Raw genomic sequence first — 17,674 nt, 5'->3', positions numbered from 1 at the left:
CAGGATCCACACCTTATTACACACACGCCAATGTGTATGCTTGTGAGCGTGTGCACTGGCCTTTGTTAATGGCAAAATGGTACTCGAGTCCCCACCAGTCTGATAACTCATTAATTAAGAGCGGGATGCCAGACCAGGAGACATCATTCTCTCTGGCAGGATGTCAGCCCATGTGCGCACATGCACGCATGTGCGCGCACACACTACACACACACACACACACACTTTCATGTCATCCTTGGTTAGGGAGGCATATGTGTTGATCAATAATGACATGTTTATTTTTCAGAAGAGTTGCTTCAGTGCATTTGTGCGTGTTTATGTGTGGTCATTTCAAGGTAACTTAAGGTTGCAAAAACTGTAGGAGGAGGAAGAAACTGTTTACAGTGGAGGTTTGACAGCCTGCTGTCATCCCTATGTTAATATATTTAATATGAAAATACATTTGTGTAGCATGTGTGATGTACATCCATGTATCCTGTAACTTCAGTGACAATAACACCATAGTGTGTATGTGCATCTCAGTGTGTGCTATGTTGATTAGTCTTTCATGTGACAGTAATTAATCCTGTTGCCAATGAATGCAGATTGGCTTTGATCCATTTCCTGTCAGTCAGTGCCATACAGATTCTGTCCTTCAAACCTTTTTGACAATATATAATCATCACAAGAACGCACACCACACAGAGATGCATTTTCTGGGTCAAAGTAGAATGGGTGTAAATGCGACATTGCTATACTGATTATGCACCCAGGTTAATTGGGCTGCTCTAAGATGTACTTGAGCGTAAACATGGTACCACTTATGCTTTTGTGCAGCATGGATACTCAGCAGTTAGTGTCACTTTGCTTGTTTGCTGAACCCTGACCTTAGCGCATTGCTAACATGAGGCATATTTATATCAAATCAACTCTGCATCTAAAATTACAGCATTTTAACCCAGTGTGTGTCAGGAACTCTTATTCCATGTGATGGTTTCTTAACATGGTAAAAACTGTAATTCACTTAAGCCCAAGATCAAGTACTAAATACAATCCCAACAGAATAGTTACAGAAAATGGAATAACTGTGATTAACTTACAGTACAGATATATGCCAGTGCAAAAAAATACTCACAGCAGTGCACTTTCTAATGGTTACTTTCGATTCATGAAATACCCCTGCATAAAACCTAAGATTAACCAAAGCATTTGGAGGAATAAATTGCAAATCATTACATATCTATTTTCAAGGTCTCAAACAGACCTTTTCAACATTGACAAAAGCAAGAAAGAAAGAAAGAAAGAAAGAAAGAAGGAAAGAAAGGAATTAATGAACAAAGGAACAAAGAAAGAAAGAAGTGTATGTATCTCAATGTTACACATTAATGTGCATGACTGCAAATTTATGTTCCACTCAGTGAAAAACAAATACAGTTAGTATTGAGCCATCATACTAAATCGACAAAATTCGCAATACCTGCAAAGTTTCCCAGTGATGTGGTTAGCATTGAAGCATGCAAACATTTAAATAGTTTATGGGTTTTGGCTTTCTAGGCCTGGGGCCTCATATTTATAAAAAAATAAAAAATAGAAATGTTTTAAGATATTACCGTTTTCAAATCTTGAAAACCACTCATGTACATAAAAAGATGCAGATGAAATCGAAGTTCATCAGCAGAAGGTCTGACTCTGTGACTGTTTTATCCGACCACTTTCTCAGCATTCCTGTGATCTATCAAGGGAGACACACTGAGTCATCTGAGCACTGAGCTGCAGAGGAGAGTCATTTATCCTCCTTGCTTGGTTGCCAACTGCTCTGTCTTTGTCTTAATGATAGTTTAAGCTGTCCTGAAAGGGCTCACTTCTCGATTTTGAGCTTTACTGAACCATCTTTGCCGTCGGGGATGATCATTTTAGGAGAGAAAGTCAATGGGGCGATATATAACTGACCACAGATATGTTTTGGAGCGTTTTGGGTTTTTTTTAGTATCCTGAAACATTCCAAGATGAGTACTATGTGCGCTCCTGCCAGTATCATATTTGCATATTAATTGGCTAACTGCTTCCCAAGGTGGCTATGGATGTTGTGGAAAAAAAGGCCTGCTGTTTAATTGCATCATTTCCATTATTCTTTTTTTTTCTCTTTTTTTCTAATGTCAGATATTAAGTCAGAGTAGAAAATGCTATTGAACTGGTCACATCATTGGCTAAAATGTCCATCAGTGAAGAGGGTGACAGAGTGACGGGTAATGTGCTAGCAAGAACAAAACACTGTTAAACATTTATTTGGATGCAAATGATTCATTAAACAGGCATATGAAAGAGGGAAATGCATAAGTGCTCTTTGCTGTTAATACAGGCGTGATACTGGGTGCATTTATTTTGATAGCTAAATGAATGACGAGTGGAATTTCAACAGTGATTACAGTGTCTGGGGCTCCTCTAATTACAGTCCTGGTGACCTGCCGTCAGCTGAAAGGTGGGAATGTGCATTGGATGTGCTTTCTTTATGCTGTTGTTCAGATTCAGAACAAAAGACGGTTTGAAAAGGGCAATGGCACACTGAGCTGTTGAAAATCAAATTACTGTACAACTGACCAAAATTCCACAGAAAAGTAACCAGATTTGCCATTTCCAAAAATGAGAATTATTTAAAAAATAGCTGATCAAATAGCTAAAAAAGTTTGGGGTCACATTACATTTTTTTTCTGTTTTTGTTTTTGAAATAAATGTAACAAAAAAAAAACTGACTTAATTAAAAATATTTCTTACTCACAATTAAATTAATCAGGGATACAGTGTATACACATTATTGTGGTAGATGACTAAGTGAAAATTGGCAGATTTTAATGGAATATCTACATAGGTGTGCGGAAGACGATATTCAGCAAGCATCACTCCTGTGGTCCAATGGCATATCATGCTAGCTAGTCCAAACTTGTCTAATCTCGTTCTGAGAATAGAAGGCTATTCCATGCGAGGAATTGCAAAGAAATTGAACATCTCATACAATGTTGGGTACTGTTTCTTTCAAGACCAGTGCAAACTGGACTTTCCCAGATTAGAAAGAGAAGTTGGAAGGCTGTGGTGCATAACTGAGCAAGACCCAAAGTACATCAGTGTTTAGTTTAAGAAACAGATGCCTCACAGATCATCAACTGGCAGCTAACTCCAAACTTTCTAGGCAGAGTAGCAAAGAAAAAGCCATATCTGAGACTGGCCAGTAAAAGAAAAGATTAAAATAGGCAGAGGAACATTGACGTTGGACAGAAAAAAATAAATAAGAATGTGTAATTGACAGATTAATTTAAGTTTAAGGTTTCTGAGTAATGTAGAAGGACATTTGGGAAATAACAAATAAAATTGGAGCTAGATGCCATCTGTCAAGCAGTCATGGAAAACACACAATTGTTTTGGGTAACCCCAAACTTTAAGATGGAAGTGTACATCCTGCTTTCCAAATGTTCTGCAATCCCAATTATTTGGCAACATTTTATGTACTTTATGAGCTTGGCAAATGAGAGATGTGGCAAAGTGAGGTTGCTGACTATTGCTGCTTATATTGAAAGACATTTCGAGCTAAAAATACAAGTAGGTAAATTATACGTCATTAGATGTAGTTGGTTTTTCTGCACCTGTTTTCAAATATTCATATTTCATGTTCACCACTTGCAAAGCACCCATGAAAATGTTCATTTTCAAAAATAGCATCATTATTGGGAAGCCAGCCATGGCAATTCCAAGTGCCAGGTTACACATCTTTGTTCGCAGGTCATGGTACGGATGAGTATTGAGAGCTCAACTTGCTAGCTTTACTCTCCTGGGGTTTCATTAAACCGCGCCAGAACAAATGATCTTGACAGTGACACGACACTCATGGTGACATTTATCAGATGCAGGTAGCAGATTATCTTGTCATATTTGGATGTCATTTTTCAAGACAACCATCTACTTCAGTGGTGATTTGAATTGAACATGACCATACATTTCAAATAATGATCAAGGATGTTTTCATGGCACAAGACTATGGCACTCGGTTGCTGTTGAGAAGGGGATAATGGATGAGGTTGGTGAGATATTTCTCTTGCTTTTAACAAATCCAAGTGTAAATCTTGCTCAGTTTTTCACATAGAAGGAATAGGACTGTGTAAATCGCTTCCTCTGGTGTGATTGAAATCTCTCTGCCAGAAAATAATCTGTTCTCCTTGAAGACTAGAAAAGTTTTTTGCTTGATGTGTGAGCACCAGTTAGGTTTAGCTGCACTTGAGAAAGTGTGTGTGTCTATGTGTGTGTGTGCGCGTGTGTGTGTGTGTGTGTGTGTGTGCACGCGTGTGCGTGTGTGTGTGCACGCGTGTGTGTGTGTGTGTGCACGCGCGTGCGTGTGCGTGTGTGAGAGAGAGAGCCCTGTGTGGGGAAATGTGTGACAGTGTGTGGTTTTTGACGGAAGGGGCACAGTTGCCACTTTTGACTTTGTCCTCTTATTTCTGTCTTCCTCATCAAACTGTAACAAGTCCTCTGAGAGTCCTCTCTCCTGCTGCAGCTTTCACACAGAATGAAGCACATAAACATTAGATAGCTGAAGTCCTTTCATATAGAGTCCTGCTACAGCGCACAAAGATCTGTAATATAGACATCAGCAGGTTCTTCTTGCTTTGGGAAGGAGTGGGTTGATACACTGTGTGTTGGCAAGTGATTTAGTAAACCGCAGTTAAATCCTATGAATGTGTAAATATACACAGATTATTTCCTGTTTTACCTCCAAAAACCTGTAAGCATGCTGTATACATGATAGTCTCCAGGTTTATTTTAATTGGATATTTAAATCAGTGGGAAGCAATTATTGCCTGTAACTGGAAAACCAAAATTAACACTTAAGCATTATTGTGGATAATATATATGGGTAGTTTATTCGGAATTGCATTGCGTTCCCATTTCCCTTCCAGGGTGTGATATTTTGCACACTTCCGTTTTTTTTCCTTCTTCTTCACATTGAGGGGTTTGTAGTGAGTAATGAGCATCGTTCCTCTTGGTAATATTCATAAATAGCCACATTGCTTTGTGTCACATCAAGTGGTTTCATCAAACATATTCCCATGGTAGCCTGCCAGTTGCACCTGCCCGGGTTTGAAGGCAGGTGATCAAATGGTTCCGATCTGAATGCAGTAAAACATAGAAGGAAAGAGAGAGACGGGGCGAAGAGGGGTGACTTTCAGTGATCACCAGAGCCAGACGACTGCTGGAATGGTTTTTAATAGTGAGCCAGGACCTGCTGATGAGATTGTATCATGGGTCGTCACCAAAGGCCTTTGTGGGTTAATAATGTCCTTTGAGATGGTATATGATCCGTCCCATCACACCACACACACACTTTCAGCTGAATCCACACTTGCCGTCACACATGTCAACACATAGTTAACACATGAATTACAATTACATGCTGGAGATGGTATATTTTGCTCCCCATAACAGACGCATGCAAAACAGAAAGGAAGGAACCATTTTAAATGTTAATGTCTTTCCTGTGGCAGGAATTCTGGATACACATTCAGCCTAACAATAACACCACATCATCCTCAAATGTCACAGACCACCTCATTCATTTGTTCACGCCCGAGAAAACTTCTTCCTTATTTTCTTATATTCTGTGCAGGCTGCGTTCTGGGCTGCATCCTTTTCATACGCTTCATTGCCACTGGCGTGAGTAATAACCAAAGAGCAAGAGTGACAAATACAGACTAAAACAAATTCATGGCTCAGAGACACTTTTTCCAGAGCAGTAGTTTCTTTTTGTTTCCAGCAATGTTCCTTACGCTTATTAAAAAAACCTTTTTTTTTTCTCCGACATTGCGTTACATTTCAGACCCAGTGCTCACATATATGGCATGTACATTGCTTATAAAATGTTCAATACCCTTCTAGTTTATTGTCTCACAGCACTGAATCAAAGTGGATTTTAGACGCTGAACTGCAGATAAAAAACTTCTTTTTTTTTTTACTGGAAAAAAAATCTCTCTTGCCTCTCACTGCATTGTCACCACTTAGATCACCACTGGTGAACCAGGTTGGCTTCAAAATTCACATAAATGAAGATGTGTTAGTCAGAGGTGTTTCATTTGGTTTAGAGGCCAACAAGAGACCTATGAATGCTCTGGGGGGAGTTTCAAGCATCAGAGGCTCAGATTGGAAAGACTGTTCATACGAGAGCAGTTGGCCAGGGGCTGTAGGAATCGCAGTTTCATGGGAGAGCGACAAAGAGAAAGATCTCATATGACATCTGAGCGTCGATTTCTGGGAGACTGAAGTGAGCCGGCAGATTCTTCTCTCGTCCAACAAAAACACAATTTTGGCCATGAGATTAAAGCACATGTTACACTGCACACTACACATCATTCCCCAACATGAGGTTTGGTGGTGGTGGCGTTATGGGCACTGGGTAACATGAAAATGCAGGGAAATCCTGAAGGAAAACCTTATGCAATCTGCAAGAAACCAGTGACCAAGCATCATGCTGAGTCCAAACGTGAAGCCAAAGCTACATAGGAATAGCTTCAAAACAAGAACATCAATGTCCTGGTTTGCAGCTGCACTTCAAAAAGGTTAGCCACTCACCAATGAGGCAACACGCTTTAAGCAGATTTGCAAAGAGGAAAGATTGTAGTGTCCAGATGCACAAAGCTCATAGAGACCTATCAACACTGCCTCAAGGCTGTAACTACTTCTTAATCAGTGCCAAAGGTGCATACAGTAAACAATATTAATTTTTTAATAGTAATTTATTCATACATCAGTAAATGATTTTTTTTTTGCATTAAACTTGCATTCAGTTTAATGGAGACTGGTTAAGATTGTAAAACAATAAAACATGACATCTCTGAATACTTTTTATTCGCTGTACATGTTGATTTTAATGCATTTTTCTGGGGAAAAAAGGAGGCTTCATCAAGGTTTTATACTATTATAATCGCACCCTCTGCTCAACCTCTGCTGGACTGCTAACCATTCCCACATCAAGCCTCAGTACCATGGGTCCCCGAGCCTTCAGCTGCCCGGCACCCAGACTATGGAACTCCCTCCCCCCACACATAAGACAGTCAGACTCCATCGCAACATTCAAATCCAAGCTCAAAACCCACCTGTTCAAGCTGGCATACTCACTCTGACTGGTCACTGTGCACTACACTTGTTGTTTTGTTTTTTTTAGGTCAATATTTGGTTTTAATGATGTTTGATGTTATTTTATGCTTTTATTCCATGTAAGGTGACCTTGGGTGACTTGACAGGCGCCATCAAATAAAATGTACTATTATTATTATTATTATTATTATTATTATTATTATTGCTATTATTATTATTATCGTTTTTATTATTATAATTATTAGTATTAATAATGATGATGATGATGATCATGATGATAATAATAATAACAATAACAATAATAACAATAATAATATACAGTATTATGCACAATACTAACCTGAGATGACAGTGAGTAGTGTTCTACAGGAGAAAAACAAACAGACCTTTGTCCTCAGATCTCCATTAGCTTGTTCAAGAGAGAGGCTGTACGTACATAATCTACACAATGAAACCTATGTTGCTTGGTGACCGAAGCATTTTGTTTGTGATTCTCACCATGTTCTTCTCATTATTCCGAGAGAACATACAAGTGCATTCGGATGCAGGCACAAGCTCTCTCTGCACTCTACCAGATTTTAAACCAGCTGTGACACAAACGGGGGGGACAAACATGTTCCAGCGATGAAGGGAGGAAATATAGATGCAAAAAGTTCTTTTCAGCCCGCACAGAATTCATGTAATGGTCTGCTAATGAATATGCGGGCTCTCTGTTTTCATCAAATTGCCCATTCAAACAAAAACCCATTTAATTAAATCCACTTCTGTTTGTGATGCTGATTCATTGTTCAGTCGTATGTATTTGTTGGCCTCAGGTGTTGTGAAATTCATTCATCTGCTATGTTTTTTATGTTTTAATGGATTTTGCATTATAGTTTGGTCTCTCTTGTGAATGAGTGGAATTTAATGGCATTATGCAACATGCTCTAACTGATCACAAAGCAGATTTTTTCTTTCTCAACCGAACAAACTTTTAAAGCACCTCATTGCACAAAAAAAGTCGTTGGAGTTATTGTTAGCAAAGTGCTGTCATTATTTGTGCAAAGTCATCTCACCGTGCTGTCAAACCATCTCCTCCGACTTTGGGAAAGTCTTAATTTCCAAACTGTCATTAATTTAAATTAATAATAATTAATTAGTCGCCTCTGTTTTAGAAAAGTAATTATCATGAGCAAACATCAGCTTTGTTTGTGAACACTGATGATTTGCTTTGCACAAAGTAACTTCAGTAACCTGGTTATGCATGTTAACATCCTTTCTCTATCATAGAAGCTCAAGTAGCAAAATAATACCGCAAGAAATGAAAAACCTGATTAACACAACAGCACAGATGGCACTATCGGCATTCCTCTTTGTTAGATACTATTCAGTGAAAAAGAATGGGGCTGGCTGAGATATTATTCTCTGCTTCCTAAATCACTTGCAGTGTTTCTCAGCGTCACACAAGTTGCCTGTAATAATGGCAGTATAGCGAACTACTGAGCTGGCGATTTTTTTTTTTTTTTTTTCTTATGTTAAAGCTGTTATTTACCCCTTCATTGTGTATTTCCAATAAGGGAACATTTGCATTTATATTCCTTTTGGAGACTTGGAGGCCCAAGTGTTTTGATAAGCCCAGAAAAACAACCTACAGCAATCGCTTGTCTCATTGTGTTCTGGTAAAGCAATTAATCAGCTGGCTTGACATTCATCTTATTTTTTTGGGAGGTTGTGCTAGAGTCGAATGACATTTCTTCCTCTTGAGTAAACAAAAGTGAGCCTGTCTTGTCTGACTTGCTAGCAAATCCCTCACTGGATTGTCACTGGATAGTAAATTATTTTGTGGCTGTTGTCAAAAATCTGGGCCTATGCAGTAGAATATAACGTTTTAAGATTTTTAAGATTTTAAGATTAACTTTTTCACATTAAAGAGTGTTTACTGGTACAACGCCATATTGGAATAATATAGTATTACGTCTTTTTGGCTCCAGAGAAGGCTGCATGCCTTCTGATAAATCGCCTCCTGTGTATCACTCTGTTGCAAAGGTCCATTGTTGGTAATGTGTGTAGTACAGTACAGTAGTACTGTATTATTGGTGGTGGTTACCTATTAAGGGTCCAGGGACCCACTTATCTATCTGAACATATCTGCAAGGCTGGATTACCAACTATGCATATCAAGAAAGTGCCCCGAGACCTTAGATCCCCTAGAGCATGTCAAATCACCATGTGGCAATTAATTTCTGTAATCCTATTAACAGTAATTGTGTATATGTAAATAACTCTTAAGCATCATATCAACAGCCACGATAAGGGACTGAAGTGGGTCCTAATGTATTACCTGATTTTTTTTGGCCTGCCTTTGAGCACATTTCTGGTACTTTGCAAGATTGCTGTATAGAGATTTCACAAAGCACAATGAGGGATTGAAATGAGGGGCTTAAGCAGTTCATTTTGACCAAAGAGTCTAGTCATGCATATCTGACTGGGCTTCCAAATTCATATCTCTCAGATAAAACTGAGCTTAGATATCTGATTGCACTGCGTTCCCGAACAGTGTTCTTTTGTGTTAAAATCATGTGCTTGTTTGACCCAACCATCCAGCCGGTAGTCAACATTGCGGTACATAAACACCCAACAATGGAGGTCACCTCCGCGGATCACTGCTACAGTCAGGTTGATAAATGAGAGTTAGCATAAACCCATTCGTCAGAATGTCTTGCCCTGCCATCAGCTCTCTCCTCCAGAGCTGGCCGACTTTGATCGGCTGCAGTGAGAGTTGACCTAAATTTGAAGGTAACTGGGGGACCCGTAAAATAAAGAATTACCTGTAGTAAAGATTTTAGCTTAGATTCTTGACCCTTTCTGGTTTTGTCATTTTTCTCTCATCCACAGGGTGTAGGTGCTGACCCCCATATAGCCTTGGCTCTCCCTCCAGAATCCAAGCTGGCTAAAGAGAAAGCAGGGGAGCCCTCATTCCCACTCTCAGATGAGGAGATGACCATCAGGATAGGTAGAGCTGGACCTCTCTCAGGCAAGCCTCCCTTCATATACCCACATCAGCGGTTACAATTTGTGCTGGATGTCATCAACAAACCATACAAGCATCTGTATCTGTAGCCACTGCAGTCCCACTTCATTTCTTACTGATTTAGTAGGGAAATCAAGTTTCAGGCAGAAAATAAAATAAATGCCTGAAGAGGGACTGCACTGGCTCCCACTGTCAAATCTCACCTGGAGCTTCTCTGATGGCTTCTTTTCACTGTCCTGATTACCCCATCTGCCTTATCTGTCCAATCTTTCATACTTGTAAACTCTTCTTCTAACTTTGAATGCTGTTTTAATCTGAATAGCTGTTTTCTTGGTTGTGGGATACTAACCTGACTATAACTACATCTTACACTTTGCACACACTAAGTCACGCACATGAATACTGCAAAACACAGTATTCACCCCGTTTGAGTTAAGTGTTTTAGGACTCGTTGGATTTTATTTCAGTAAACTAGGTTTGAAGAAATCCTTTTGTGCTTGTGACACAGCAAAGCCAAGGAGCTTATACATTTTCGAAAAAAATCAAAGAAAGATTAAAGCATTATGGGTAATTACATGAACTACACAAACTGCACAATCGTTTAGGTGACAAAAGAGTGACACATGGGGGAAATGTATCAAAGAAATGAATGTAGAAAAATAAGTCAGGTTAATCGTAAATATAGATTTCAAGGAAGAAACTACATAAAGGAAACGGCTGTGTGTCTGTGTGTAAGCACACTGGTACTTCTTTTTTTGCGGCAGATTAATCAATGTTGTTCCATCACTTGTCTGGCTGGTTATATTTTTTAGATCTCAGTGAGCAAATGAAATCCAAGTGGCTCTATATTGTACACCCTAATGATTTCAAACCACATAATACCCAAGGATTAGCTTTCCAAATAGTGAAAAACTGTTGCCCAAATATGTTGGGCAGAGAAAATAATATTTGCCTGAGAAACTGTTGTGAACTAGTGTTAGAGGACGCTGCATCAGTTCTGACAAACCAACCAGGAGAAGTTAATATGAAGTCAATTGGCCGGACTGGGAAATAAATCATTGAACATTGTCGGGGAATCATCAGGGCTGCATGGATGTGGGGAAATCAAATTCAAGTGGCAGCAGGTGATGCTGCACTCTGCAGGACTGACAAGCTTATTTGTCTTCTCACAAGAAGTGCATGAAGAAAGGAATTTAGGTTTGACTATAAAAACTGTTAGTCTGTAATTAATAACCAGGTATAAATAGATAATAAAACCCCGAAAGAAGGTTGTTACTAAATGTCAAGAGCTGTTAGGAACTGAAAAAGTACACAGAGAAGGACACAAGCTCAACACAGGCACAGAAATTGTAAGCACAGACAAACCAATAAAGAATGCTGTAAAAACACACTGTAATACTCAGGCACCAAATAAACTAGTTTAAAATGTGTAGGCACAGAAAACAGGTGAGAAACAGACAAAGACAGGAAGCGTAAAGCAGAACATGACACACAAGCACAATCTTTAACATAAAACAAGAAATAGCTAAACTAAAACTCAGGGCAATGATAGTTTTTGCAAATGATCCCCTTCAGTTTGAAAACATGAGAGGGGGACCAGGACTGACTTTGCAGAAACCACAGGCACTGGCCTCTTGTGAGTCTTTTGTTAACCCCACTCCCTCTAGTTTAAGTTCGTAATGTGCTACTTTTCTTTGTGAGCACCAATATAACTAAACACATATCTTAACACTACATCTCATAAGAACAAACAAAACAATTTGAACAATTTGAATTGTAGTAGTTCTTGGTTGGAACTTTTAGATTGTATTCCATTGTTATAAATAAACTGGTGTATTTCTGGTTCTGACACAGTGTTTTGATTTTGAGGGGACACATGAAAAAAGTCTGGCAGCAGGAAAGCTGTGTTTTCTGTAATTATACGATACACCCATTTTGCCAGCAGATATTTTGATGTGTCACAGTAGAAAAAGCAGTGGAACTAAATGCAATAACAATGGCTTGGTTCCAGTCAACGTCCACCAAACCATCCCAATGAGCCAGGATACACAATATCACGGTCCTGAAATGTGCACACCTACATTAAAGATCAGTCTGTTATTTAAAAGGTTATTCATGCATACACAAGCTATGGCGAGGTAGCAACCTGAGCATTGCTAATTAAACAAAAGATCAAGTTATTTTTTGTTTCTGAATTCCTTTGTGAGTGTATATGCTGTCTGAGTCATTTTACCTGAGTCACTCCTCCTCTTCATTTTCATTATTATCACAGTGACCTCACATTATGCCAGAGATTTTATAATGATGATAATGAAATTTTTTCCATCATTTTAAATCCCAGGGGAATTAGGCTGGCCACTGATGTGAGGACTGATGTCAGGTAGAGCTGCTGAATGTTAGATCTGAAGAACAGAGTGTGAAAGGTCTTGAGTTGCCTCAATGTTATTTTCAGGGACATTTCACAGTTAGCAGTCAGTGGTTCTCAACTGAAATACAAGACAAAGGAAGAAAGAAACCCTTGAAAACTTGGTAGAATTGGAATAAGTTCGAGTTTGCCCTCTGACAGGGGTAAGAAGCATGCTCATGAGCACACACTGTATAATGGCATTGTTCTGATAAACCACAGTTCAAATAATTGAAAAATAATGTATTTTTTGAGAATGTTATTTTCTGTATCCTCAAATAGGACCAAGAATCCAAGATTGTCCTTATTGTTTACAGAGATGCCACATTTCCTTCAGCTCTGAAGTTCACATTGAATGCATATTTCAGACAACCTTCTACGGATCTGTTACAAATTCATTGCATCCCTGTGGCTTGCCTGAGGGCACCCGAGGCGAGTCTGCCGACACAGGAAACGGAAAAGAGCACACATATATATAAATAAGATCAGTTTGATTTTCATGGGCCCCTTGGGGATCACATTTAGTTGTAAGTCACTGCATGTTTGACTGTGCTCTTCCGAGTGAAGTATATCCAATCTGCAGCACACCGAAAAATTTAAAATAGGGATTCGCATATCCAAGTGCCTGTGTTGCTCAGTCTGTTATGCAGTTTTATACATCGGAAAGAGTGAATAATTTACCTTACAAAGCCTAAACCGCTATTAAGTAAAGACTTCTTGCAAGAAATGGCTGCAGTAGAGCAACTGGGAGTTAATTGCCGGCATATCACATTGGGCTCGAAGAAGACTTATACTCAAGGAAAAAGGTTCTGAAATCATTCAAGTGGACAGAATTGGGCTAATACGAAAATAAAAAGGGGAAATTCAATGATAGAAATATATTTTTAAAAAAAAAGGAAATGTGGAATAATTTAAAGCAGCAATTACTGTTTTAATAAACTAGTTCCATGTCTAATTGAGCTAATCAGCTAACAGCAGCTAGGTACAGCCAAAGATAGCCACAGCAAAGGGTGTAGTGAGCAGCAGTTGTCAGTTACTTAAGCTTTGCGTTCATCTATGGCCCACAGCTGACAGTAACACCAGCAGGTGTGCCGCACCAATTCATTTTCAAAAGAGTTGGTTCAGGATTTTAGACAAAGGAAGACAAAACAAGGCTTCCCACTCCTAGCTGGTAACCATCAATTTTCAATTTCGCCTACACTCAGACACAATAGCATCCCAGGCCACCCTTCAAACAAGGGGGGAAACAAAATAACCACCTTCCTGAGTAACCTTCTCCACTCCCTGCGGCCATACAAAAACGAAGCCAAAATAACCTGCATACGAACACTGCCACATTGTGCTGGTGACATTTCTGTAGACAGGGTGGGCAATGATCAGCAGCCCAGTCGGCAGAATATAATGCTGGCAGTTAATGTTTCTGCAAAATAGGGATAAGTGCAAATGTGACGTGACATGTAAAAAAAGGTAATCTGACACAATATGTGTCAAGCCTGTGACTACAGTGTTTCAACATCTGTAAGCTTGAAACCATTGGTTGCTTTTAGGGAGACCTCCAGTCAAAACAACCACAAGATAGTGTGACATGTCCAGCCTGCTTTGTAGCCAGGTATGTTAAGCTAACAAGAATCCTGTCCTAACCCTAACCAAGTGCATTTTGTGCCTAAACTAAAAGTAGATTATAAGCACAGTATTGTCACAACATAAAATAGAAAATTGAACTTCAAGAAATGTAAGATTTCAGTGTATCCATGTTTTGCAGTAATTCATATTGAGGATATTCAAAACAGTGAATTATGACATCACAACCCCCTTTTAGAGACAAACTTGTCAGAGAAATGGACACTTTAGTACACATCAGTGTGACAAAAGCACTCAGAATATATATTTAGTGTGTTCAGTAGGCTAAAATGAAGGGGACGAGATTTAAGGCCCATACTGTGTCTGAGATGTTTTGGTTTTCATCCATCTTTATGTGGGTCTTTGGATAGAAAACATATGTCCCATGTCACCCAGTGGGTAATAGATGATTCAGCCCTCTGAACCTACCTGAAGGTGTTGTAAGCCCCTACTAAACTTTATTCATAGAGCTTAAAACAACTTGTAGGAATCCATTCAGTAGACGGATATCACACAAATCAAGTGCTGAATGTTGAATTTACATCAATTCAACATATCTAGGAAATCGAACAGGGTTGCTCTGCCTAGTTTCAATTGCTCAACTATAATTGGACAATTGCTTTCTATGGGAGGGAGCTAACAAACTGGATGTGACTCAACTGGATGTGACCCAACTAAAAGGTGAACGCCTAAATGACAACTCTAACCTCAAATTAGTCCCAACATATGCTCATGCAACAAATACTGACTCGTGTTTGCCAGAAAACAAATAGGAGACCAAAAGCAATAAATGCATTAAAGTCACGGTTCATCAGCATCGCTGTCAGAGTCCCTGTCTTCTTGCGTGGCCCGACAGTGGCCACAGCCGAGAAGCTGATTATAGCCTGAGGGCTCATGCTATCATATTGTTTAAAAACCGAAGGCTGAATTCTCACTAATACACCCTGTGGGGAGAGAGAGAGAGAGAGAGAGAGAGAGAGAGAGAGAGAGAGAGAGAGAGAGAGGGGAAGAAATGTGAGAAGATGAAATTGGATCACGTTGAGGGCTGCTTCCTGCAGAGGGCTGTAATTGTTTTGAAGGGTCTTACAGTATGCATCAGGCTCTGTGCAAATATTCAAGGCATGTATCAGGATGTGCAGTATTTTGCGAGTTTATCGGGAGAGGAGATGGGTCGAGGATGAGGGAATCCGATATTCACACACGCATTCAAGCACATACTGTCTACAGATAAGACGTGATTTGAAGTAGACAGACAATTAACAGTTTCTGTCCTTCACCATTTACACGCTACTACTTGGCATTAGTATTACACACATACATAAACTCACACGCACTATTCCCTCTCTGTCTTTCAATGTCCTTCACTGATCGTTTTTTTTGGACACGGTTTCTGCTTTTTAAATTATTCAAGATTGGTGGTTGGTCTCTCTTTTCAATCTGAAGATTCTTGATTAATTTTGGGGGTTATTTCCTCTTGTCATTGACTTCAGCTTATTTGAAATTTGGTATTTTTTCAAGTGCTTTCTTAATTTCAAAGACCAAAAAAGCAATCACTGCTTTTCAGCCATTACAAAATATAAACAAACCAAAAATCCCATCCTTTGGTTCTTTCAGATGTGTGGTATATGAATGTGGATGGTATGTATTGCCTTTTCTTTTTAACGTTAATTTGATCTGCTAAGCAGAGTATTGGCAGCCTAAAACCTTCATTTGCATTTTCCCTGCTAATATAGACATCTAGTATGAATTGATTTTCTCTTCTGAGAAAAGAGCTGTAAGAAGCGCTGCTCAATTAGTCAATCACAATCAATGACGAGCAAAGACTAGAAAACACGATTTGAATTTCCATTAAAAACCACAGATATGTTGTACATTCACAGCAGAAACAAATGCTGAATAAAAGTCATTAGATGATTCGGTTTCAAAAGTATATCCCCTCAAAAGAGATTCAATAGCTTTATTCAAGTTTCTATTTCCAATTCCCCAAAAGTAAGGATCTGTGTGAAATAAATGCAATAACCTTCACAAAATATCATTGAGCATATATAGTAATATCCTGTATACAATTACGTGTTTCCCAAAGTGGTGACCTTGTTCCATTCTTGCTTGAGGATGTCTGAGCTTTTTGAGGATGCTCCGATTTCATCAGTTGTGATACTATCACCTGTTGTTTAGCTGTGTAATCTTCCAAACGGGTGTTTTTAGAGCTTTCTAAAACTTGCCCAGGCTTTTGTAGTGAAGTAACACACTAAATATACTGATTTTGTACTCTCTTCAATTGACTGCATGTCAAAAAGGATTAGCATAATACTGCTTTCTGTTTCATTTGACTTTAAGGCCTTGTCCACATGTACCAAAATGATCTTTTTTCCCTCCGTCTTCCTCGGCATCATTTCATAAATATTTGCATCTAAACGGATCCACTGAAAACGACTCAAAACGCCGTAGTTCATATTCCAGGCCTATAGGTGGCCCTTGAAAAAAAACGGAGAAGAAGAGACGGAGCATGCACATAAAGCTTGCGCGCTGTATATGTAGAAACCGAACACAACAAGAAGAAGACGAAAATGGCTAGTGCAAGGAAACCAGAATTGTTTGTGTGGACTGTTAACAAGGTCGAACTGCTGCTGCGACTCACACTCAACTACAAGGCCATCAAGTTGCAAGAAACACAAACACGTGCAGTAGTCCGCCATTGTTGTTGATGTTGTTATGAGACGTCGTGGAGCTCAGAGGTCGAAGGCTAGACGTCGAGGGATGGGGCGATGGTCATCAGTACGGAAAGTATGCGGATTCGCTGTCCACATGAAAACGCGAAGGCAGCGTTTTCGGATTTTTCCACCCTGAGACCCAGTTTAAAAAAAGTGTGTTTTCAGGATCCATGTGGATGATCGGCCAAAACGATGCGTTTATACAAAAAAGTGTTTCCATGTGGATAGCCCCTAAAACAGCATCCCAATGTTTTAGGAATCGATATTGTTTATATAAACATTAATAAATATATCTGATATTTTGAGGAGGGCAAGATTTGAAAATTGACTGTTGCAAAGGCAGCGTTAGCAACATGGGTACCACCAGCAGCCTGGCTAGTGTCCAGAGCAAAAAGCAACTATAAGAGTGAGACCAGATCAATATGTAATTGACACAACAGAACAGAACACACACTGGCAATGGATGCAACACCAAATTAGCATTAGACATAATTTGGATTTCGACCCAGCACAACTTGTTCACTGTTTGGTCTGAAAGAGGACCCTCCTGCTGCCATTGCCATCGGCTTGGAGTAGATGATAGTGGCCATTAACATTTCAATTCATAAAATTTTGATATATGGTGTCATGTAAAATAATCATGTTTGCATATAGTACATTTAAACCAAAATAAAATTTGTAGTTGAAGTAATCAAAGTATAGTTTGAAAGCTATAAAAGATTTTACAGAATCATTAACTTAGATGCGTACTGTGATCTACGATATCAAGAAATGGCAAGGGAATTATGTCCCAGAAGAATTGAAATGCAAGGC

General features: G+C 39.2%; 1 protein-coding gene across 2 annotated transcripts in view; it reads left to right on the top strand.

Annotated features, from left to right (window-relative positions):
• Positions 1-17,674, top strand: part of slc39a11 (solute carrier family 39, member 11) — a 154,495-nt gene that overhangs the window by 81,593 nt on the left and 55,228 nt on the right. The window contains exon 5 of one of the 2 annotated variants that reach the window (XM_030400710.1): positions 9,991-10,108. In XM_030400710.1, coding sequence (XP_030256570.1) covers positions 9,991-10,108 — 118 coding nt within the window. Of the gene's footprint in view, positions 1-9,990; positions 10,130-17,674 lie in introns of both variants that reach the window. The other variant, XM_030400709.1, reaches the window with a different exon arrangement.

This window comes from Sparus aurata, chromosome 20 (genome assembly GCF_900880675.1).
Source record: "Sparus aurata chromosome 20, fSpaAur1.1, whole genome shotgun sequence".
In the NCBI taxonomy this organism is placed as follows: domain Eukaryota; kingdom Metazoa; phylum Chordata; class Actinopteri; order Spariformes; family Sparidae; genus Sparus; species Sparus aurata.
Note: the sequence above shows the minus strand (reverse complement) of the source record. Positions and strands in the feature narration are given on the sequence as shown.